At 60.2% G+C, this 18,407-nt stretch overlaps 7 protein-coding genes across 7 annotated transcripts; 4 read left to right on the top strand and 3 right to left on the bottom strand.

Moving 5' to 3' along the window:
• Positions 1–155: 155 nt before the first annotated feature.
• On the bottom strand, positions 156–1,981 carry PLICBS_005378 (uncharacterized protein; the record flags this gene model as incomplete). Its single annotated transcript, XM_018319056.2, has 2 exons — positions 156–1,498; positions 1,594–1,981. 2 exons carry the CDS (start codon positions 1,979–1,981, stop codon positions 156–158), a joined length of 1,731 nt encoding a protein of 576 aa, XP_018181530.2.
• A 1,189-nt stretch (positions 1,982–3,170) lies between these two features.
• On the top strand, positions 3,171–4,822 carry PLICBS_005377 (serine hydroxymethyltransferase, cytosolic; the record flags this gene model as incomplete). Its single annotated transcript, XM_065600706.1, has 3 exons — positions 3,171–3,329; positions 3,386–3,750; positions 3,832–4,822. The coding sequence occupies 3 exons, from the start codon at positions 3,171–3,173 to the stop codon at positions 4,820–4,822; spliced, it is 1,515 nt and encodes a 504-aa protein (XP_065456778.1).
• A 1,634-nt stretch (positions 4,823–6,456) lies between these two features.
• PLICBS_005376 (transcriptional activator spt7) lies at positions 6,457–9,954 on the bottom strand (the record flags this gene model as incomplete). Its single annotated transcript, XM_018319054.2, has 2 exons — positions 6,457–8,822; positions 8,877–9,954. 2 exons carry the CDS (start codon positions 9,952–9,954, stop codon positions 6,457–6,459), a joined length of 3,444 nt encoding a protein of 1,147 aa, XP_018181528.2.
• Positions 9,955–11,195: 1,241 nt separating this feature from the next.
• Positions 11,196–11,859, top strand: PLICBS_005375 (uncharacterized protein; the record flags this gene model as incomplete). Its single annotated transcript, XM_018319053.2, has 2 exons — positions 11,196–11,220; positions 11,279–11,859. The coding sequence occupies 2 exons, from the start codon at positions 11,196–11,198 to the stop codon at positions 11,857–11,859; spliced, it is 606 nt and encodes a 201-aa protein (XP_018181527.1).
• Positions 11,860–12,137: 278 nt separating this feature from the next.
• On the bottom strand, positions 12,138–12,818 carry PLICBS_005374 (uncharacterized protein; the record flags this gene model as incomplete). Its single annotated transcript, XM_018319052.2, has 1 exon — positions 12,138–12,818. One exon carries the CDS (start codon positions 12,816–12,818, stop codon positions 12,138–12,140), a length of 681 nt encoding a protein of 226 aa, XP_018181526.2.
• A 703-nt stretch (positions 12,819–13,521) lies between these two features.
• On the top strand, positions 13,522–14,428 carry PLICBS_005373 (peptide chain release factor 1; the record flags this gene model as incomplete). The annotated part of the gene is made up of 6 exons (XM_018319051.2): positions 13,522–13,553; positions 13,623–13,751; positions 13,824–13,935; positions 13,984–14,082; positions 14,137–14,262; positions 14,318–14,428. 6 exons carry the CDS (start codon positions 13,522–13,524, stop codon positions 14,426–14,428), a joined length of 609 nt encoding a protein of 202 aa, XP_018181525.2.
• Positions 14,429–15,306: 878 nt separating this feature from the next.
• Positions 15,307–17,868, top strand: PLICBS_005372 (uncharacterized protein; the record flags this gene model as incomplete). Its single annotated transcript, XM_018319050.2, has 1 exon — positions 15,307–17,868. The coding sequence occupies one exon, from the start codon at positions 15,307–15,309 to the stop codon at positions 17,866–17,868; it is 2,562 nt and encodes an 853-aa protein (XP_018181524.2).
• Between the last annotated feature and the right edge of the window lie 539 nt (positions 17,869–18,407).

The following is an 18,407-nucleotide window of genomic DNA, read 5'->3' as shown; positions in this document are numbered from 1 at the left end:
GGAGAAACTGGGTATCTTTGCTGGTAATGCGTCTCAGGCATCTGCAAGTTGACGGCATGGCACTCTCCCATCTTTGCTTTACTTTACCACCTCGCTAGGTAGACTATCCAAGTTGCAACAACGCTGCAAATGCGTACAAATGGCTATTGTGATGCTCACCACCCGAAACTCTCGCCGTGCCACCACAGCCTCCTCCCTTTCATGACCCACGGCCTCACGCGGCGCCTCACTTCCAAAGTCATCTCGGTGGGGCCGCAGACAAGCACAGCAACCGGCTCCTCCAGCCCGTGGGAGAAGGCCTCGTCGACAATCTTGCCAAGGTCCGGCCTCTTGCGGCGGTTCTGTGCCCCCAGCCTCCCGCCAACGCGCCGCAGGGGTTCCATCTCTACAGCCCCAGCGTGACTGCCGTCAGCGTCGGAGCCCACGTCGCCCGTCAGGTACAGCTGCACGCTGTCGTCTTCGAGAATAGTCTTGTCGGGGGAGCCGGCCGAGACGGCCCAAGCGGCGTCACCGGCACTGCGGAGCGCCCAGACCAGCTGCACCTTGGACGAGGGCAGCTCGCTCTGCAGCGCCTGGAAGACGGGCACGGCAAAGGTCGCGCCGACACCACCCGCGACGACGAGGACCCGCGCGGCGCCCCAGTTGAGCAGGTCGTGGAAGTGCTTGGCCATGGATCCGTACGGGCCCTCGATGCCGAGGGGTATCGTGCGCGCCTCGGTCGCGGGACCGGGCGTGGCGGCGGCGAAGGCGTTTAGCACGCCGGTCATGGGCCCTTCTCTGGTGCGTGCGATGAAGGTGATGCTGCCGTCGCTCTCGTCCACGGACGCGACGGTGAAGGGGTTGTAGAGGTAGTCGAACACGCCGGACTGGGACACCGGGGTGGCGGCCGTGCGGCTCTCTGGCGGGACGCTGAGGTAGATGTGCAGGCCCGGGAACGCCTGAAACGAGGCGAGTTTCTGACGCGGGATCGTGGACGTGACTTTGACGAGGCCGGTGCCCGACATGGCTTGCAGCGTCGACGGCGCCTTGATGGTTGTGACCCTGCGCACACCCAAGTCGACGAGGAAAATGACAAACGTCTCAACAATGTACAGCCTCAGGCCCGGCGCATGAAAGAAGATCAACACGGGGATAAACAGCGAGGCCACGAGATGCGTAATGAAGAAGAGCCGGTACGAGTACCGCCTCGCCGCGACAGTCGAGGTGGTCGCGATGGCGAGGATGCCCGCCGCGGCGATGACGCCGCAGAAGACGATGGGCGCGAAGAAGCGCCGCAGCCAGATGCCCGCGTAGAAGAAGTAGCCGTTGTAGAAGACGATGTGCAGCGCGAGCAGCGCAAAGACGATGCGCCCCAGCACGCGGTGGTAGCGGTTGACTTCCTCGTGCGAGGAGCCCAACGCCCACGCGAAGGGGTTGAGCGGCTTGAGGGCCAGGAGGTACTGGATGGGGAACTGCGAGACGGCAATGGCGCCGAACCGCTTGGTGAGGTGGAAGTAGTCTGCGCAGGTGCATTTCCTCTATCAGTCCGCTGCAGGGTGGATGAGGAGGGGGTGGAACAGGTTCATGGGATATATGAGACGGAGGACGACGAACCTGTGCCCGTGTCGAGGACGCACAGAACCAGCAGCCAGGCCATCCACGCCAGGCCGAGGAGCCACTGGTCGCGCTGGCCCCAATGCGCGTCGCGGAAGAAGACGTCGTCGCGCAGCCACCAGACGAGCTTCTGCCACTGCTGCGCAAGCGAGCTGGACGAAGCAAGACGCCGGGCCTTTGCGACGGGCGAGCTGGGGACCTGCTCGTACGCGGCTGTGCTGGCGGACCGTCCCACGCCGGGGACGCGGCGCGCGAGGCGGTAGAGCAGGAAGAGGAGCGCCGGGGCGAGGGCCGAGTAGTGCGCGATGCAGGCGTACAGGTCGATGGTCTGCCGGCGGAGCAGCTTCTCCTCGTGGGTGAGGCTGGGGACGCCGTACGGCCAGCCCATGGCGGCGGTGGTCGATCGATGATATGGACGTCGATATGCCCGTCGCGTGACGCGATTGAACGGGTTACGAGCGTGCGACGGTGAGCGGCGACTCAATCGGCCAACCTACGAGGCTCAGACCAGCTGCTTGTGGACAATTGGTCATCCAGAGCTCAGCAGCATTGGCGGTTGGTGGCGGTTACGGGGGGATAGCACCACGAGGCCCGGTCACCACGACTGTCGTGAAAGCAAGGCACGGAGCAGCGCGTCACGGGGCCCAGACGGTTGTCCAAAAGGAAAGCGGGTGGCGCTCGGCAGTGCCTGGCCCTGATCTGAGGCTGAAGCGGATGAAGATGCCGCGCATATGCAGGAGAAAGCGACAGGTGTCTGCAGCGAGAGACTAACACGGGCGAGCTTGGGACGGGCGGCGCGAGATAGGATGGAGGACCCTGGGCGTGGGGGGGGGGGGGGGGGGGGGGGGCGTTGTGTGGCACATTGCGTTATGGGAGTTGGGCTGGCCTTGATTGGCGGCCGGCCAGAAACTACCAAAACGGTGTGGCTATCGGAAAACGGAGCATCTCAAACGTTGGAAAACGTGGTGACTGTGAGTGTTGCTGTGGGCGGCGGCCATACAACAGGACAATATGGGATGCACCAGCGCGGCCATCGGTCCTGCCTTGCCCCCTGCCACCAATGCTCGGAGTATCTCGCTGCTCGGGTGCTGTGCCGCTCTTCTCTTCCGAGCCTGCGATTGCGGGTGCAGCATCTCCGGCGAAGTGGTGACTCATGGAGCTGACAATGCGCGCCCAGTTGCGGTGTCACAAACTGCGGCACGGCCTCCAGGGTAGGCCACTTTCCCATGGCGGGGTGACACCAAGACACGCCAAAAAGTGCGAGACAGTGTCCCGCCACCAACAGCAGCAGCGAGAGCAGCACCCAAAATTGCCCCACGCAGTCCCGCCCCCCTCTGTCTGTCCATCCAGGGACCCCGCAGTCGAGCCGATCTCGCCCGCCCGCCCGCCAGTTTTGCTTGCACCATTTCAAGCCACGCCCAAAATTTTCTTGCTCCCGTCCCCGTCTTCCTCTCTCCTCAAAGCCCTCACCTCTCGCCCTTTTCCTCTTCTCTGCTCCTGCTCAGCTCGAGTCTCACTCATCTCTCAATCCCCTCCATTCCTCCCCAGATACCCCCACTCCTTCCACAACCGCCACAATGTCTGCCGACTACGCCCTGTCTGCGTCTCACAAGGAGGTTCGCCTTCCCCTCGCGCTCCCCCAGTCATGGACCTCTCCAGACTTGCTAACCCGGAGCCGCTTGCAGATGCTGGAGAAGTCTCTCCTGGAGTCCGACCCCGAGGTCGCCTCCATCATGGTACGTCTTCTCCGTCCCAATGGCTTTCCGCCCGCAGCAGCTGACCCCCGCCGCAGAAGGATGAGGTCCAGCGCCAGCGCGAGTCCATCGTGCTCATCGCCTCCGAGAACATCACCTCGCGGGCCGTCTTCGACGCTCTCGGCTCCCCCATGTCCAACAAGTACTCCGAGGGCTACCCCGGCGCCCGCTACTACGGCGGCAACCAGCACATTGACCAGATCGAGCTGCTGTGCCAGAAGCGTGCCCTCGAGGCCTTCCACCTCGACTCCGACAAGTGGGGTGTCAACGTCCAGTGCCTGTCCGGCAGCCCTGCCAACCTCCAGGTCTACCAGGCCATCATGCCCCCTCACGGCCGTCTCATGGGCCTTGACCTCCCCCACGGTGGCCACTTGAGCCACGGCTACCAGACCCCCCAGCGCAAGTGAGTCAAGCCCGATAATGCCGCAGCGCAATGCCTGCATGAGGAAGACCTGTGACCCCGGAAGCTAACGAGAGAAACCAGGATCTCCGCCGTCTCCACGTACTTTGAGACCTTCCCCTACCGTGTCAACCTCGAGACTGGCATCATCGACTACGACCAGCTCGAGAAGAACGCCATCCTGTACCGCCCCAAGATCCTCGTCGCCGGTACCTCGGCCTACTGCCGCCTTATCGACTACGAGCGCATGCGCAAGATTGCCGACCTCGTCGGCGCCTACCTCGTCGTCGACATGGCCCACATCTCCGGCCTCATCGCCGCCGAGGTCATCCCTACCCCCTTCAAGTACGCCGACGTCGTCACCACCACGACCCACAAGTCGCTCCGTGGCCCCCGTGGTGCCATGATCTTCTTCCGCAAGGGCGTCCGCTCCGTCGACGCCAAGACGGGCAAGGAGACCCTCTACGACCTCGAGAACCCCATCAACTTCTCCGTCTTCCCCGGCCACCAGGGCGGCCCCCACAACCACACCATCACCGCCCTGGCCGTTGCCCTGAAGCAGGCCCAGACCGCCGACTTCAAGGCCTACCAGGAGCAGGTCGTCGCCAACGCCAAGGCCCTCGAGAACACCTTCAAGACCCTCGGCCACAAGCTCGTCGCCGATGGCACCGACAGCCACATGGTCCTCCTCGACCTCCGCCAGCACAGCCTGGACGGCGCCCGCGTCGAGGCCGTCCTCGAGCAGATCAACATTGCCTGCAACAAGAACTCCATCCCCGGCGATAAGAGCGCCCTGACCCCCTGCGGCATCCGCATCGGCACCCCCGCCATGACCAGCCGTGGCTTCGGTGAGAAGGACTTCGAGCGCGTCGCCAAGTACATCGACGAGAGCATCAAGATCTGCAAGGACGTCCAGGGCGCCCTGCCCAAGGAGGCCAACAAGCTCAAGGACTTCAAGGCCAAGGTCGCCAGCGGCGAGGTTCCCCGCATCAACGAGCTCCGCAAGGAGATCTCGGCCTGGACCAGCGCCTTCCCCCTCCCCGTTGAGGGCTGGCGCCTCGACGCCGGCATCTAAGCCGGCGCGGCCGTGTTTTGTCCGCCGAGGACAACGTGACGACCCACCGGCGAGTGGGCCGTCCGCATTGACGAGGACCAAACTGGGAGGGATATCAGCTCTGCATCCGCTGCATTTAACATGGATGAGGCAAATGGCGAATGTTCAACAACTTGCATTTCAATGGCTGGCGTTCTTCTTTGTTTTGGCTGAGGGAACCTATCTATGATCAAAAGGAAAGGGAAAGACTTGGAGTTTCTACGAGGGGATGTTTTATCCATGGGTCAAGAGCCGACAAATACCTATCTGTTTGTCTATTTGTCTTGTCTTCAGTGTACTTTTGGTACATCGCGCACTCTTCCCTGTCCATAGCTGAGGCGCTCAACGCTCCGAATTGGACAGCGGTCAGGCCAGCCTGCTTCAACAAGTTTGGCTGGCCAACCATTCTATCATCATCACGATGTTCATTCACACACTGCCTTGCACAACTACTGTACGTGATTGCAATCAATTCTCGACTTTCGTGCCTGTGCTCCCGTGGTATACTTGTCGTCTTTTGTCATTTGCTCGCTTTCGATTCGAATGCCACGCACGCGCCCTTGCTCCTCAGATCCAGTATAACTTGAACAGCTTCGACAACGCCGCCGCCGCCATCACCACACCCTCCCACGGTAACAAGCCAGCCCGGCCGGCCTGCCTGCCGTTCAACTAAATAATAGGTAACTTCGTCCCCAGCGCCGAAAACCTCCAGTCGCAAAAGACGAAACAAAACACCCCGCCCAGCCTTGCCTTGCCCCGCCCTGCCCTGCCCCTTTCTCGCCAACCGTTTGATACGTTGTGGAATCCAATACACCACCCTCCCATCGCCAATCCCCAATCCCCCGGTCCATCTTGACGGATGTCATCATCCCCCCGCATCTAGAGTACAAAGGAGAAGGAAAAGAATAACAAGGAAATGCACAAGAAGAAGAGGAAGAGGAAGAGACGTGTCGCACCAGAGGCTCCTTCGGAGCAGCCACTGGGTCTCGCCGCGGCCAAGAAGCTCCTCCCCTGACCGTCCATTACATCCAACAACCGCCGAGGTCCGAGTGCGGAAGGTCCAAGTCTTTGCGGGATCTCGACGGAGGCGCAAGGGGCGACAGGCCGCCAGCTCCGCCAGAAGAAACGTAAACGTCAAACTTTTTGAGCCGTCCGCGCCGCTCCCAGATAAGGTAGTGTGCCCGCCGCCCAAAAGCCAAAAAGGAGTACGCGATGACCCGGTCAGCGACGCCGTGCCGAACACCAACCCGCAACGCCCCAACCGCATCATCCAGGCACAGGTTGGCGCGTAAAAAGAAATCGATTCAAATCATGACAGGTCCAAAGCGATCCTGCCGGGGTATGCTGCGAAGTGGCAAAACGCGACCAAGAAAAACTATTTGAAAAACTGTGTAGAAAGACAAGAAGGAATACAAAGTTCGACATGCCTTCCAACCACTTTCGATCTTGTAATGCAACTCCAGACCTTGAATTCGTCTTGGCGCTCTTTCTGGTCGCTCGAAGCATGACGTGAGATCCAAAAAGGTCGTAAATGCGTCGTTGGTCGTTGCTCTGCGTAGGCTTTGTATGTACAGTCATCATCCACGCATCGCCCGAGGCTGAAATCGTCTCTGGTCCTACTGAGCGATGCTCTCCGGGCTCATCATGCCGATCGTGTCGTCCTTGTCCGTCTGGCTGGTGCCCGCCTGGCTTTGCATGCTGTCTGTCCGCTCCATGCCGGCGCCCAGCGCGAGGACGGCGGGGTTCGGCGCCGTCGTGCCGTTGGGCAGGTTGACCGCCGACTTCTTGACGGGCGTGTTGTTGGTCGACCCGGCCGCCTTGTCTGAGGCGGCATTGGCCTTGGCCTCGGCCGCCGCCGCCAACTCCATCTTCTTCTTCTTCTTGGCCAGCGCCAGCTGTTCCTTGGGAGGCCGCTTCTGAGCAGACATGATCTTGCCGCTCGCGCCGAGTCGAGGCCGCGGCTTCCTCTGCTTGACGGGGAGATCCTCGTCCTCCACCAGAGGCTGGTCGCCGTTGGCGTGCAGCTTGGCGAGGAAGAAGTTCTTGACCAGGCCAATCTGGTCCTGGATGTTTTCCTTGGTGACGGGGTCGGCAGGCGCCAGGGCCTCGAACATGTCGGCCGTGTCCCCCGTGGTGGTCTGCGACTGCATCTGGTACTGGTTCCGTACTCGGCTGTGCAGCAGATGGAACGGTACGGCGAAAGAGTCGAGACCCATTTCCTTGTCGAGGCCAAGCGCGCGGAAGCCGAAAAAGTCCTCGCCGAGGTCGTCGGCAAAGTCGCCGCTCGTGAACTGTTCGCTGCCGTCGTTGAAGGCACCAACACCGTCAGCACCAGCCTCCGCCGAGAGCGCTGGCCGCAGGAGATCCGTCAGGTGCAACTTCATCCGCTCGTGCAGGACGCCGAGCTTGCTGCTAAGTCGGTCGACGTCGTCCTTGACGTAAGCATCCAGCGATGGCACGTCGTGACCGTTCTCTTCCAGCGTGTGCAGAAGCACCTCCTCCGGAGTGAAACGAGGCCGAACTTCGGTGCCCGTCGGTGTCTGCACCGTCATCCTCTCTGCCTCGCGGTAAACTTGGAACGTGCGTGTGATTGTCTGGAAGTAGTCGGCTGCGATGCCGGTCAGAGCGTCGATCGCCGAGGGCTGCAGCTCCTCGAAGCCGGTGTGGTACAGAATCTTCGCGACGGACCGCTTCAACGCGTCTTGACAAGTGTGTGGCGCCATGACAGGCCCATCGTCGGCAATAAAGTGAGGCTCGATATCCTGCTCGACAAAGGGCACCGTGTTGGACTTGGGAAACTGGTTGGTGTACACCTGCGACTGGACTTGCATCTGCTTGATGACAGAAATCTTGGTCGCGAGCTTCCGCGTCTCCTGGATCTGGTGAATGTTGTCGTCCATCTTCTTGGTCAGTCGGCTCTGAGGGGCAACAAAGGACCCCGCCGGAACAAGCCTCAGGAACTCCTCGTGCTGGTTAATGACCTGGCCCTCGCCATCCTCGATCCACTGCAGGTTCGACTGAATGTCAGGGATGCTGCTGAGGGAGTCGTAGTAGTCGGGGAGAACTCGTTCGGCCTCTTCCTCGATCCCCTCGGCCAGCGTCTCGGGCGCCTTGTTGTTTGCTCCCTTTGCCACGCTCAGGGGGCCGCCGAGATGCGGGTGGTTCGCAATGCCAAGCGCCTCGGCCTCCTTTTGGTTCTTCAGAAAGTGCCTCATGCCAGCCTTGCTTCGAAGAAGAGCGGGCGCATCGACGTTCAAGTTGTTGTCCTTGAACAGTTGATGCCGTTCCTTGGCGACAAGAGCGCGGTCCTTCTTAGTCGTCTGTTTCCACACCTTGTACTCGTCGTCTTCGTAGGCCTGCTCCACGGCCTCTCCAAAAGCAGAATTCAACGCCATGCCGTTCAGGCTCGGTCCATCAATGTCCATGGCATCGACATTGCTCGCAATTCCCGAGTGGCCGTTGATGGCACCGCTCGGGGTGATGGAGCCGCCGATTGGCGTGGCAAAACCGTTGCTCCCGTCAACTGCCTCTGACCCTTCGCGGCCATGCTTTCCCAATAGACCATTGAGCTGCAGAACGGGCTTCTGATCGACGACCGGGGTCTCTTCCTTTTGGTCGCTGGGGGCCTTTCGAGACTTGTTGGCGCCTTTCGTGGCGGCCTTGCGACCACGAGACGACATTATCGGCTCGTCGTCGCTGTCGTCGCCATTGTCATCGTCGCCGCCGTTCTGCTTCCGTCGCTCCTCGGCTTCCACTTCGGCGCGAGAACGGATCGCGAGGTCGGGAATGAGCGGGATGAGCTTCTCGGCCTCCTTCCTCATGCCGTTCGCCATGCGGCGCAAAGGATGGTTCATGTCTTGGTTGTACTTGAGGCAGTTGTCCCATATTAGATTCAGGTCCGCGACAAAATCCACTTTGGACTTGTACGTAAGCGACTTGAGCTTTTTCGTCATCGTGCCCAGGTCCATTGGGTTCTTGATGACTTTTCACATTGTTAGTTTGCTATGCCGCTTCTTCGCGTTGGGCGTGCGCTTACAGTTGTAGTAATCAGGGGCGTCCCTCTTGTTGACACGCGTCAAGAAGGGCGTCGAATACTCCGTGTGCGCCTTGAGCTCCGTCAAGACCTTCTCGAGAGCCTCATACAGCTCTTCCTGGTTGACATTCTCCTCGCTGGCCCATTTGCTTCGATTCTTGCGGACTTCGTTCATGAGCAGGCGCAGCTCGGCGTCCGAGGCCCGGACCTGATCGCGTTTCATGTCTATCCTGGCAATGAGGTGCTTGAGAGTAAGGCTGGACGCGCCGAGGTTCGCGCTGCTCAGAGAGCCCTGCCCGGCCGCCTGGGCGCCCGCATTGGAGGTGTTGTGGTCCATCTCAGCCTGGAGCTGCTTCTCCGAGTCTTCTAGCCGCTGCTGCTCGAGCATGGCTGTTCGATCGTTTTCGAGCGTGTGGAAGATGGTGTGGAAGCTCTTGCGCGCGGCTTCTTCCGTGGCAAGCCGCGCCTCTTCGAGCTTCTTGATGCCATCGTCGCCAGTCTTTTCCTTGAACGGCAGGCCATCCGGCCCCTTGGTCTTGTCTCCCTGTTTCGGAGAGTTGACCGAGTGGACGGGGGAGCTGCCGGACTTGGAGGGGGAGAGCAGGGAACTCGCCGCCGCGACGGCCGCGTTCTGAGGCTTCACCGCGGACGCGGGCTGTGAGTCCTCCTCGTCCTCCTCCTCATCATCATCATCGTCGTCGTAGTTGTCTTCGTCGATGGCGCGTTTGGCCTTCTTGCGCGGCGGCTCTTTGATTGGTTCGTGGTCGGTCGTGGGCGGCAGGGTGACGGTCGGGGTGGGGGGTTGGCGCCGGAGCGCAGCAATCGCGTCGACATTGTACGAGCCGTCATCAGCAAACAACAGCGCGACCTTGTCCTCGGTCTTGCGATACAGATCGGCGAAGAGAGCGCGCCGGTTCTCTTCCTCGATGTCGACTGGTGCCTCAGGCATCAACCCGATGATGTTGTCGACCGGGGTCTGGGTGCGCGCCGGGCCATCGTCGAGGTGATGCAAAGAGCGGCTGCTGTTTGTATGCTGCAAGGCGGGAGGCGGCCAGGCTGGCTGGCCGTTGGGGAGAGACATTTCGGGCCCGTGGCGATGAAAGCGACGACACGGCGCGTTGTCGCCATGCGCGGACGGGGCGCTCGCGTAGGGCCGGGACGGGGGGGATTGGAGACTTCAAAGCAGCATCGGTGGAAAGAGCGGCTTCGACATAGATGGAGCGCGCGGTTTCGCGACGATCGGCGTTGCGCTGGCGGAGCTTTGATGGCTCGCGTCTGGAGCGATTTGGCTGCGTATCGACAGATGAGGTTGAGGGTGATGGTTTGGCGCACCCTGCTCCGTACAGGTGCCAGAGCGGGACTTTCCCACCCCCGGAGGGACAGAGGCCAGCGCTGGGCCGGGTACCCGTACGGCGAGGCCGGTACCTGCGCCAGCAGGACCGTGCGATCAGCTCGCAGCGACACGCGCAGTGATGAGAACTCAGCCCCGTGGTCGCGAATTTCGAAATCAAAGTTGCCGTTAGAAAATTGCTTCGATCAAATGGGTTTCCGTCAGTTTTCTCAACCAGCCGTGCTGTTGCGTTTCGTTGTGGACATCGGGAAGCAGGTACCTGGGGCCTGGTCAGGTACCTCTGGGGTCCGCCGGCACCGATGATGCGACCAGCAGCGCCGCCAAAGTCATGGGAGAGATCACGTGACAGACCGACCGTGAGCCTGCGCAGGGGCGTGGTGTCGTCGTCAAAGCAGCTGTTGCGCCGCCGCCCACACATCCAGACGCCCAGACGGCCAAAAATAGAATGAAAATTGCCAATAGACTCGACAGCAAACCGGCAACTGCTGGGCATTCGGCAGTAAGTATATCTGTCTATGTACTGGTGGCGCCAGTGCGACGTGGGCGGAGGATGAAGTCACAGGTACTGCCCTTGTACCCTCTCTCCACAATACCGGGCCAAAGTTACCGTTCCGGTACAGAGCGAAGCCACAGAGACTCCAGCAGCTGATCCCTGCCCCGGCGCAGTGTCACAGCACCTTTGCCCAACGCGGGCAGCTGCTCTTGGCCATAGCTTCCCGGTCAGCCAACATCCATGACAGCTTGCTTGCGACGCTCCTCTCATACCGCCGTGCCGTCTCGTCTCGCCCATCTCTTCCTGCTCTGCCCATCCGTCTGCGCGAGCGACCCTTGAGCGGCTCCATACCTCACGCCTCAAACCCTGATCCGGGCTCTGCGAACGTCGTGGCCAACTTGCCGGCTGTGGCAAACATAATATTCCCGGTTCGTCGGAGGCGCCTGCGTTGCGGACACGTCAGTGCAACGACGTCGAGATGCGAATAAGGCTACCATTTGCAGGTTCGTTGCCGGACGCAGGCCAAGGTTGCAACATGTGGCACTAATGCACCCATTCCAGGTGTCTTCCTGCTCCTGCTACTGCTCGCCGGCTACGCCGGTCTCTCCACGCTCCAGCTCGGCGACTATGTCAACGACAAAGTCCTCCACCTCGTCACCTTCTTCGCCCTCACCATCGTCTTCTACTGGATCGTCGACACGAACCGCCGGCGCACCCTCAACATGACGCTCATAGTATGCACCCTCATCCTGGGCGTGGGCTCCGAGTTCGTGCAGAGCTTCCTCCCCAACGATCGCGATTTCGACATGTACGACATCGTTGCAAATGTGGTGGGTAGTCTTGCCGGGCTGGGGCTGTGCTCTTGGTACCACAAGCGCATGCTGGAGCGGCGGAGGCAGCGCAAGACATACAACGCCGTCCCTGGCGAAGACGCCGACGATGTCGAGCTCGGCGAAGACCACGAGACGGGCGTGACCGATGGGCCGTCTCGGGGCATGACGCTAGAGGAGGAGGTGGACAATTGGGACGAGAACGCACCCGACGATTGGGACGACGGCGACGCCGCCCAGCAGTCGGGAGTAACGGCCGCCAAAGAGCCAGACACTGTCGACATTGGAGATGCGAAGAAGCGAACGGACTGAAGGGCTGCCATCGCCAAGAACCGTAAAGACGGCTGGTCTTGCCACACATGATTACGACAATGCGACGCTGCTTTCAGGCGTTGGGGTCACTCATTTGCACGGATGGGAACTCACTGAAAGGACTGTATGATCAACGAATAAGCGAATTGAGAGCCATGGTATTTCTGCCAGTCCATACGCCATGCTAATGTCCGCCCTCTCATAACGCAGCTCCAGCATTATTTCCCCAATCCGTTGCACGGCTCTGCCAAGCCAGCATTCAATCCCCGTTTCCATCTTCAGTGCCCAAAAATGCAGCTGCTTCCCGAATGATCGGGCGTACCGCAGGAACACGGTCGCGGCGGCCCCATCTGTGGCCTGCTTCCGAGCGACTCTGAAACTGCGTTGGCGACATGTGTTCGCTCCGCCTCGGTCGCCGGCTGCGGGGGCATGAGAACGCCGCTGGCCATTGGCACGGGTTGGTCTGGCCCGGCAATCTTGTTCGTCGTTCGAATCTTCCTGGCCCTTGCCTTTCTCTTGCCACGGCGGGCCATGGCCTTTCTTCCGAGAATCGCCTGCAATGTCAAGTCCTTGACTCGGTGGATCCATTGCGGTGACTCAGAGGGGAAAGGTGCTGGGTGGTATTCGGGGAACAGCGCTGTCTTGTCGCTGTCATTGTCGTGGCCCCAGCTCCCAATGGTGTAATCTGTGTCACCTGGTTTGTCAGGGTTCACCCTATCGGCCAGGTACTCATCGTCCAGCGACCTTGGTGGAGTGCCGTCCTGCATGAACGCCGGGGCAGCACTCAGGGACAGTCTTGGGGACCTAGAGGCGTTGGATGCCGAGGAATCGAAGTAGCCCGAGTCGCGGCCCTCCTCTAGGCCGGCAGGTCGAGTCGGTTTAGCGGCGCCGCTCGGGATCGGTCCGCTGGCAGCTACATCAGGCGTCGCATCCCTGCCAGACGGTGTTGCAGCATTCATCATGGGTCGAATGGACGACGTGAAGGGCGAGTTCTTGCCCAGATTGCCAAAACGCGAGAAAAAAAGAAGCAAGGCACTTTGTAGTCGTTGTTCCCTTGCCTATTTTATAACATCGCCCGTCTGAGGCTTTGTTGATCGTGGGGTGCATTTCATGGCGTTTTGAACTTTCTGCAAGCCGAAAGGCAGTTGGCATGGTAGCACGTCGGGTCGATTCCGTCTCACCTGTTTGTCCATGACGCATTGAATCAAATCGTAGCCAAAGGTTCGATTCACGAACAAGCCTGGCTACTGTTGACGGCAATGCGCAGGCATCGACCCGCCGCTAGGGCCTGGACGCTGTCTACAAAGTACCCCACGGGCTTGTTCACCTTGTCCAACATCCTGTAAGCACAGTCTTGCCGTACTGCCTGCGAATTCACCGCTCGTGAGTCCTAAAGTCAGTCACATCCTAAAGTCAATCACAACAATGCGCCGCCGAGTCTGGGTTTCGGAGTCGCCAACCTGCCATCATGCGCCGTGGAAGCTTAAGTCGTTACCCTACCCTAGACAAGCGTAGCCAAGGTGAGCCAAGGACCTCGGTGTGCCTACCCCACCTTGACCTGACTCACCGAGGTGAGCAACCCACTGTCGAATGTCGCCAGCTGCAAAAGCTCCAAGCTGCACCCATCTCCACCGCGTCCCAAGGAGAGGTACGGCACCGACCATGGCGACCACAGACAAGTCGCCGGCCACGAGGTGAGTCTGCATGCTCCCAGCGCCACTGGCTGCGTGAGGCTTTTGCTAACCGAGGGGGCCCCTTGGCAGTGCCAAAGAAGCGACGCCCACAAATCCGCGGGGAATCCCCTACGCGCCGTTTGTCGACAACGTCGAAGACTACGTCGCCACACGCCAAGATGTTGAACCTACGCTGCGGAGCTTCCAGGAAATGATTTCGTGAGTCCTCTCGCGCCAATCGACCCGAAATGGTAGCGATGGGAGCTAGGACAGCGTGGTAACCATGCGCAGGAAGTACCAGTTCATGGAGATGAACCTCCAGCGACGGATGGGAGGCCTGAAGGACAAGATTCCCGATATACAAAAGACCCTAGACACAGTCCAGTTCTTGAAGCTGAGAAAGGTAAGACAGTTAACGGCAGGGTGTGGCAGCCGCTGACGTTGGGCGCAGGACGAGATCGAACCCATCGAATCCACCTTTGAGCTCAACGAGACGCTCTACGCCAGAGCAAACATTCCGCCGACAGACGAAGTTTACATCTGGTTGGGAGTAAGTTGCCCTCTGAGTGTTGGGACGACGCCGGAAAGCTAACGACGACCGCAGGCCAACGTTATGCTGTCGTATCCGGTTGACGAGGCCGAGACGCTGTTGTCGTCGAAGCTGTCAACGGCCAAGACGAGCCTGTCCAACTGCGAGGAGGACTTGGACTTTCTACGGGAACAGATTACGGTATGTCAACTACGGCGCATTCTAACCGATTCTCCTCCCGGCTAACTTTGTCTAGACCATGGAGGTAGCCATTGCGCGGGTATACAACTGGGAGGTCGTTCAGAAGCGAAAAGACAAGGTGACGGAAGAAGAGGAAAAGAAGCAGTCCAAGGACAGCGAGCAATGAGTGTGAGCGGAGGTTGTGCGAAGGCTGCCTTGGATGCACCGATGATATCCTGTCTTGTACGCGGCTACACACCAGATCTGCCCGATAGAGGCAAATTCACCTGATGACAAGAACTGGAAATGGGATCCTGTGACACTACACATATTTTGGAAAAAGCTCATCAAGCGCCTTTGTTTTGTGCTTGCTGACAGGGGACGACTGTGGGCAATGGGCATCACCGAACATGCTGTCGAGGAACCCGCTTTTAGCGTATACCCCGTTAACTGCATATCGATACAATTGATTTTCCAAGCTCCGTCATGCTCAGCGACACCAGCGACCACGACAATTCGATGAATGCAGACGAATGCTCTCCCTTTCGGCGACGCTGAAAGTATGAGGAGGTATGCTCAGGAATGCGACACGGGAGCTGGGGCGAAGGCGGCGCTTGCCGTGCCGTTCGCTCGCCACGTCCCTGGTAAGTCACCCGTGGCCGCGATCTCCGCGAATAAAGACCCGACTGACAATGCTCCTCGCAGACGCCGAAAGCACTGTCGCCGCATCAGGTGACAATTCGTGCTGCGACCTCACAAGCGGCAGTGGCTGCAAAAGATGACAGTCACGAAGCGTCTCGGAAACAGCATTTGGCTGGCTTCCACCCGGAGACTTTGTCGATCGCACTCAACCGCAGAGCCTCGAAACCTACTCGACCGGCGCAGACCTATGCCACGACCGATGACAGACCGCGTAATGAGCCAGAAACAAAAGATTTTGGCCATGTCGATGTGGCTGCACACACAGGCAGCGGCGCGCAATCGGAGAACAAGGCAGCTTTCAGAGCGTCGAGGCGTCACCGGCTCATCCAGAACGATGTCGAGGCGAACCAACCCGTGAACGAAATGACTACGGGCACGATACTGCGCAAGGTGCTTGGCAGTGAGGGCGACAAGTTGAACTGGAAGAAGAAGGTCGCCGAAGCACGGAGTTTGCGGCTACCCATCATTCTTCTGCAGATGATGATGCGGGACGAGGCTCAGCGCCATGGAGACACTGCGCTGCTCAAGCTGCTACCCGACGATCTCGAGTGGCGCCGCCTGTTGGTCCTCGTATGCAGGACAGGATACACGGAGAAGCAATTACAAGACTACAGGCATATTTTACAAGGGACATCGGACGACGAACGATGCCGCCGGTTGCTGCACTTGGGAGGCGCTGCGCCCATGTTTCTCTTTTCGTTCCTTGTCCGGTCATCATCTAGGCTGACAGACGTTTCGACCCTCGCCAAGCTGATCGAAAGCTGCCACGTATATTACGCGGTTGGCGAGCAGCAGCGGCGCGGACATGGACGCGATTCACCTACCGCTGGCTCGATTACCGAAAAGGCGCTCAACCTGGGCCAGGACAAGTTCGATCTGGTTATGCGCCTTCTCACACGGCAATGCCTACGGCTTGAGCCCAGGCTCATTGTCAAGCTAGCCGAGGTGGCCGCGCGGCACATCCAGAGCATCGCAACCTACGCGGAGGAGCCCAGAAAGCTGTTTCTGGTGCAGTGCGAGGTGTTCAACAAGTGTCTGCGGATATTCCGACCCCACGCAGGCGTCCAGCTGGCACAGAGGTCGTTGCCAAACGCGTACTTTTGGGAAGCGCAGAGGATCTTGCTAGCCATGTCCGACAGCCTCGGCAAGCCGCTCCTCCTCGACCGCGGGGGCTTCCGAGCGATTCGAGAGGTGTTGGCGGGCCAGCCAAAGAATCAAATTGAGATACACAGCTCCACAAGGCACGCACCTACGTGGCCGCCCTACCTGCAGCCCGGCGACGGCATGGACGAGCGAGCGGACCCAGAAGAGAACTGGAGCCGGACAGTGAGCGCCGGGATGCTCATGCAGGAAGCTGGATTCTCAAAAGATGAGCACGACGACGCGCTGGACATTTTGCAAGGCATGACGACGGATGGTACACCCACGATCCAGCAGCGTGCTCTCATGGGGCGTGGGCGACACGTTGGCGTCTGGGAGGCATCCGTTAGGGCGACCAGAAATGCCCAAGAGGCGTGGGAGAGATTTCAAAATCCTCCCGAAGCAGGAGCAAAGGCTGGGCCGCAGGAGTACGCGGCCATGTTGGAGAAGCTGGTGCTCCGGGAGGCTGACGGAGGCAGTCGACTTCTGCCGGGTGACAAGGCGCTCAACTTCCCGACTCACCACGAGGCCAACTTGGCGGAGTTTGAGCGGGCGCGGTTGCGACCCCCAAGCGTGGCACAGCTCTACCATCACATGCGACTCAACGGCGTCAAGCCGCGCGACAACTGCCTCCGAATCCTGGTGGCCAACGCGGAGTCGCTGGACACGGCACACAGGTACCTGCGCGAGAGTACGGAAAAGGGCAGGGTCGTGCGGGCCCTGATGGCAGACGAGCCCGAGCCGGCATCGCTCAGGGCAGTGCCCATGGGCCTCTTTGCAGCCTACATCCAGGCGTGCTCGAGGACCGAGGGCAAGCGGGGTGGGCGGCAGCTGATGCGTGCTGTTCGCATGGCCGAGATGCGGCTCGACGCTGATGAGTCCCGCTGGAGCCCGTACATCTGGGGGCTCATCCTCAAGAACCTGTCCCAGCACCACCGGGCCCTCCGCATGTCACTCTCTGAGCAGGTGGACATGTTCCTTCACGTAACCGAGCGAATCGAGCACAGCCACGGGCTGCACCTGTCCACCTTTGTTCAGCTGGCCAAGTGCATCCGCAAGGCAACGCGGCGGGAGGTGGTCAAGCTCTTGGCCGACCTGGAGTCTGGTGAAACGACGAAGCGCAGCCATGTGCGGCAGTTGTACGACAGACAGGCAGCCGCATCTACGACTACCGACGGGCACCCTCTGCCACCAGGCAAACCACATTCAGCCTCTGCGAGGACGCCTTTGTTCTTGCTCAACAGCGCCGCCGATCGCATAAAGGAGATTTTTGACACCCTCGTGGAGCGTGAAAGCAAGAACCGAGCGGTTATAGACGCGCAAAACGTGGCGCCGCTGGAGAGGATAAGCGCGCGGATGGATCCCGTGAGGAGCGACCACGTCCACGAGTACGTGCTGTCGCTGGCGTTTGTTGGCGAGTTTGGCGAAATGGCAAGGACTTTGCGGTGGGTAATGGAGCAGTGGAGCCAGGAGGACGTGGTCGAGGCGATGGTCGGCCTGGACGAGCCGCCAGCACACGGCGACTTCTTTGAGGCTTTGTGCGCGTTCCGCCTCCTGGCAGAGCCGATGCTGGACTGGGAGACGGTGTCGACGGTGCGCACCAGCGCCTTGGGCCTCCCACTGGGCTGGACGTGGCCGGACGACGAGGCCGTGGCGGCGTATGCCGAGATGCAGCACGACGAGTCGATTGCTGCGCTGCGCCGCGTGCTGGACTGGGTGAGGGCGCAGCAGGCGGGCGGCAGAGGCGACGACGCGGAACAGGGCCGCGCACCCAATCAACGGTAGCCGGAAGGGTGTGCTATTCGCGGCGGAGCTGGCGTTTCAGAGCGACTGCCATTGTTTGGATCGAGGCCGGCGGCAGGCATGGCAGGCCTGATTCGGAGCAGTGGTGGTGGTCGGCTGTACAGACGAAGAAATGGGAGAGCCCTTTGAGACGAAGCGGCATTGTACCATACGGGAATGGTGTTGATTGCATAGAGAGAGAGATACCCATATGAAAGAACATGAAGAGTTTGGTCATCAAAGCGACACCTTAAGCCGAGACAAAGACAGGTTGTGTCTGCGCATATGCGCATGCTGCAGAGGTCAGATGAACAGCCTCCTTCTTGTCTACACTCTACACCACCCGGCGTGGCCCCTGTCCGTAGACGACAGAACTCCACGCCGCAAGCTGAAGCAAGATGCCGCTCTGCCTGTTCGTCTCCCCCGGCTCTCTCTCTCTCAGCAATGGGCAAAGCCGAGCCAGTCAAGCTCGAACAACCCGACCGGCACTGCGACCGCGAGCGACAAGGGTTCTCGAGTCGTTTCGTCTGGCGTCGCGGCAG

The sequence above is a fragment of the Purpureocillium lilacinum genome (assembly GCF_023168085.1).
Source record: "Purpureocillium lilacinum CBS 284.36 DNA, scaffold_4, whole genome shotgun sequence".
In the NCBI taxonomy this organism is placed as follows: Eukaryota; Fungi; Ascomycota; class Sordariomycetes; order Hypocreales; family Ophiocordycipitaceae; genus Purpureocillium; species Purpureocillium lilacinum.
This window is presented reverse-complemented; position numbering and strand designations above follow the sequence as displayed.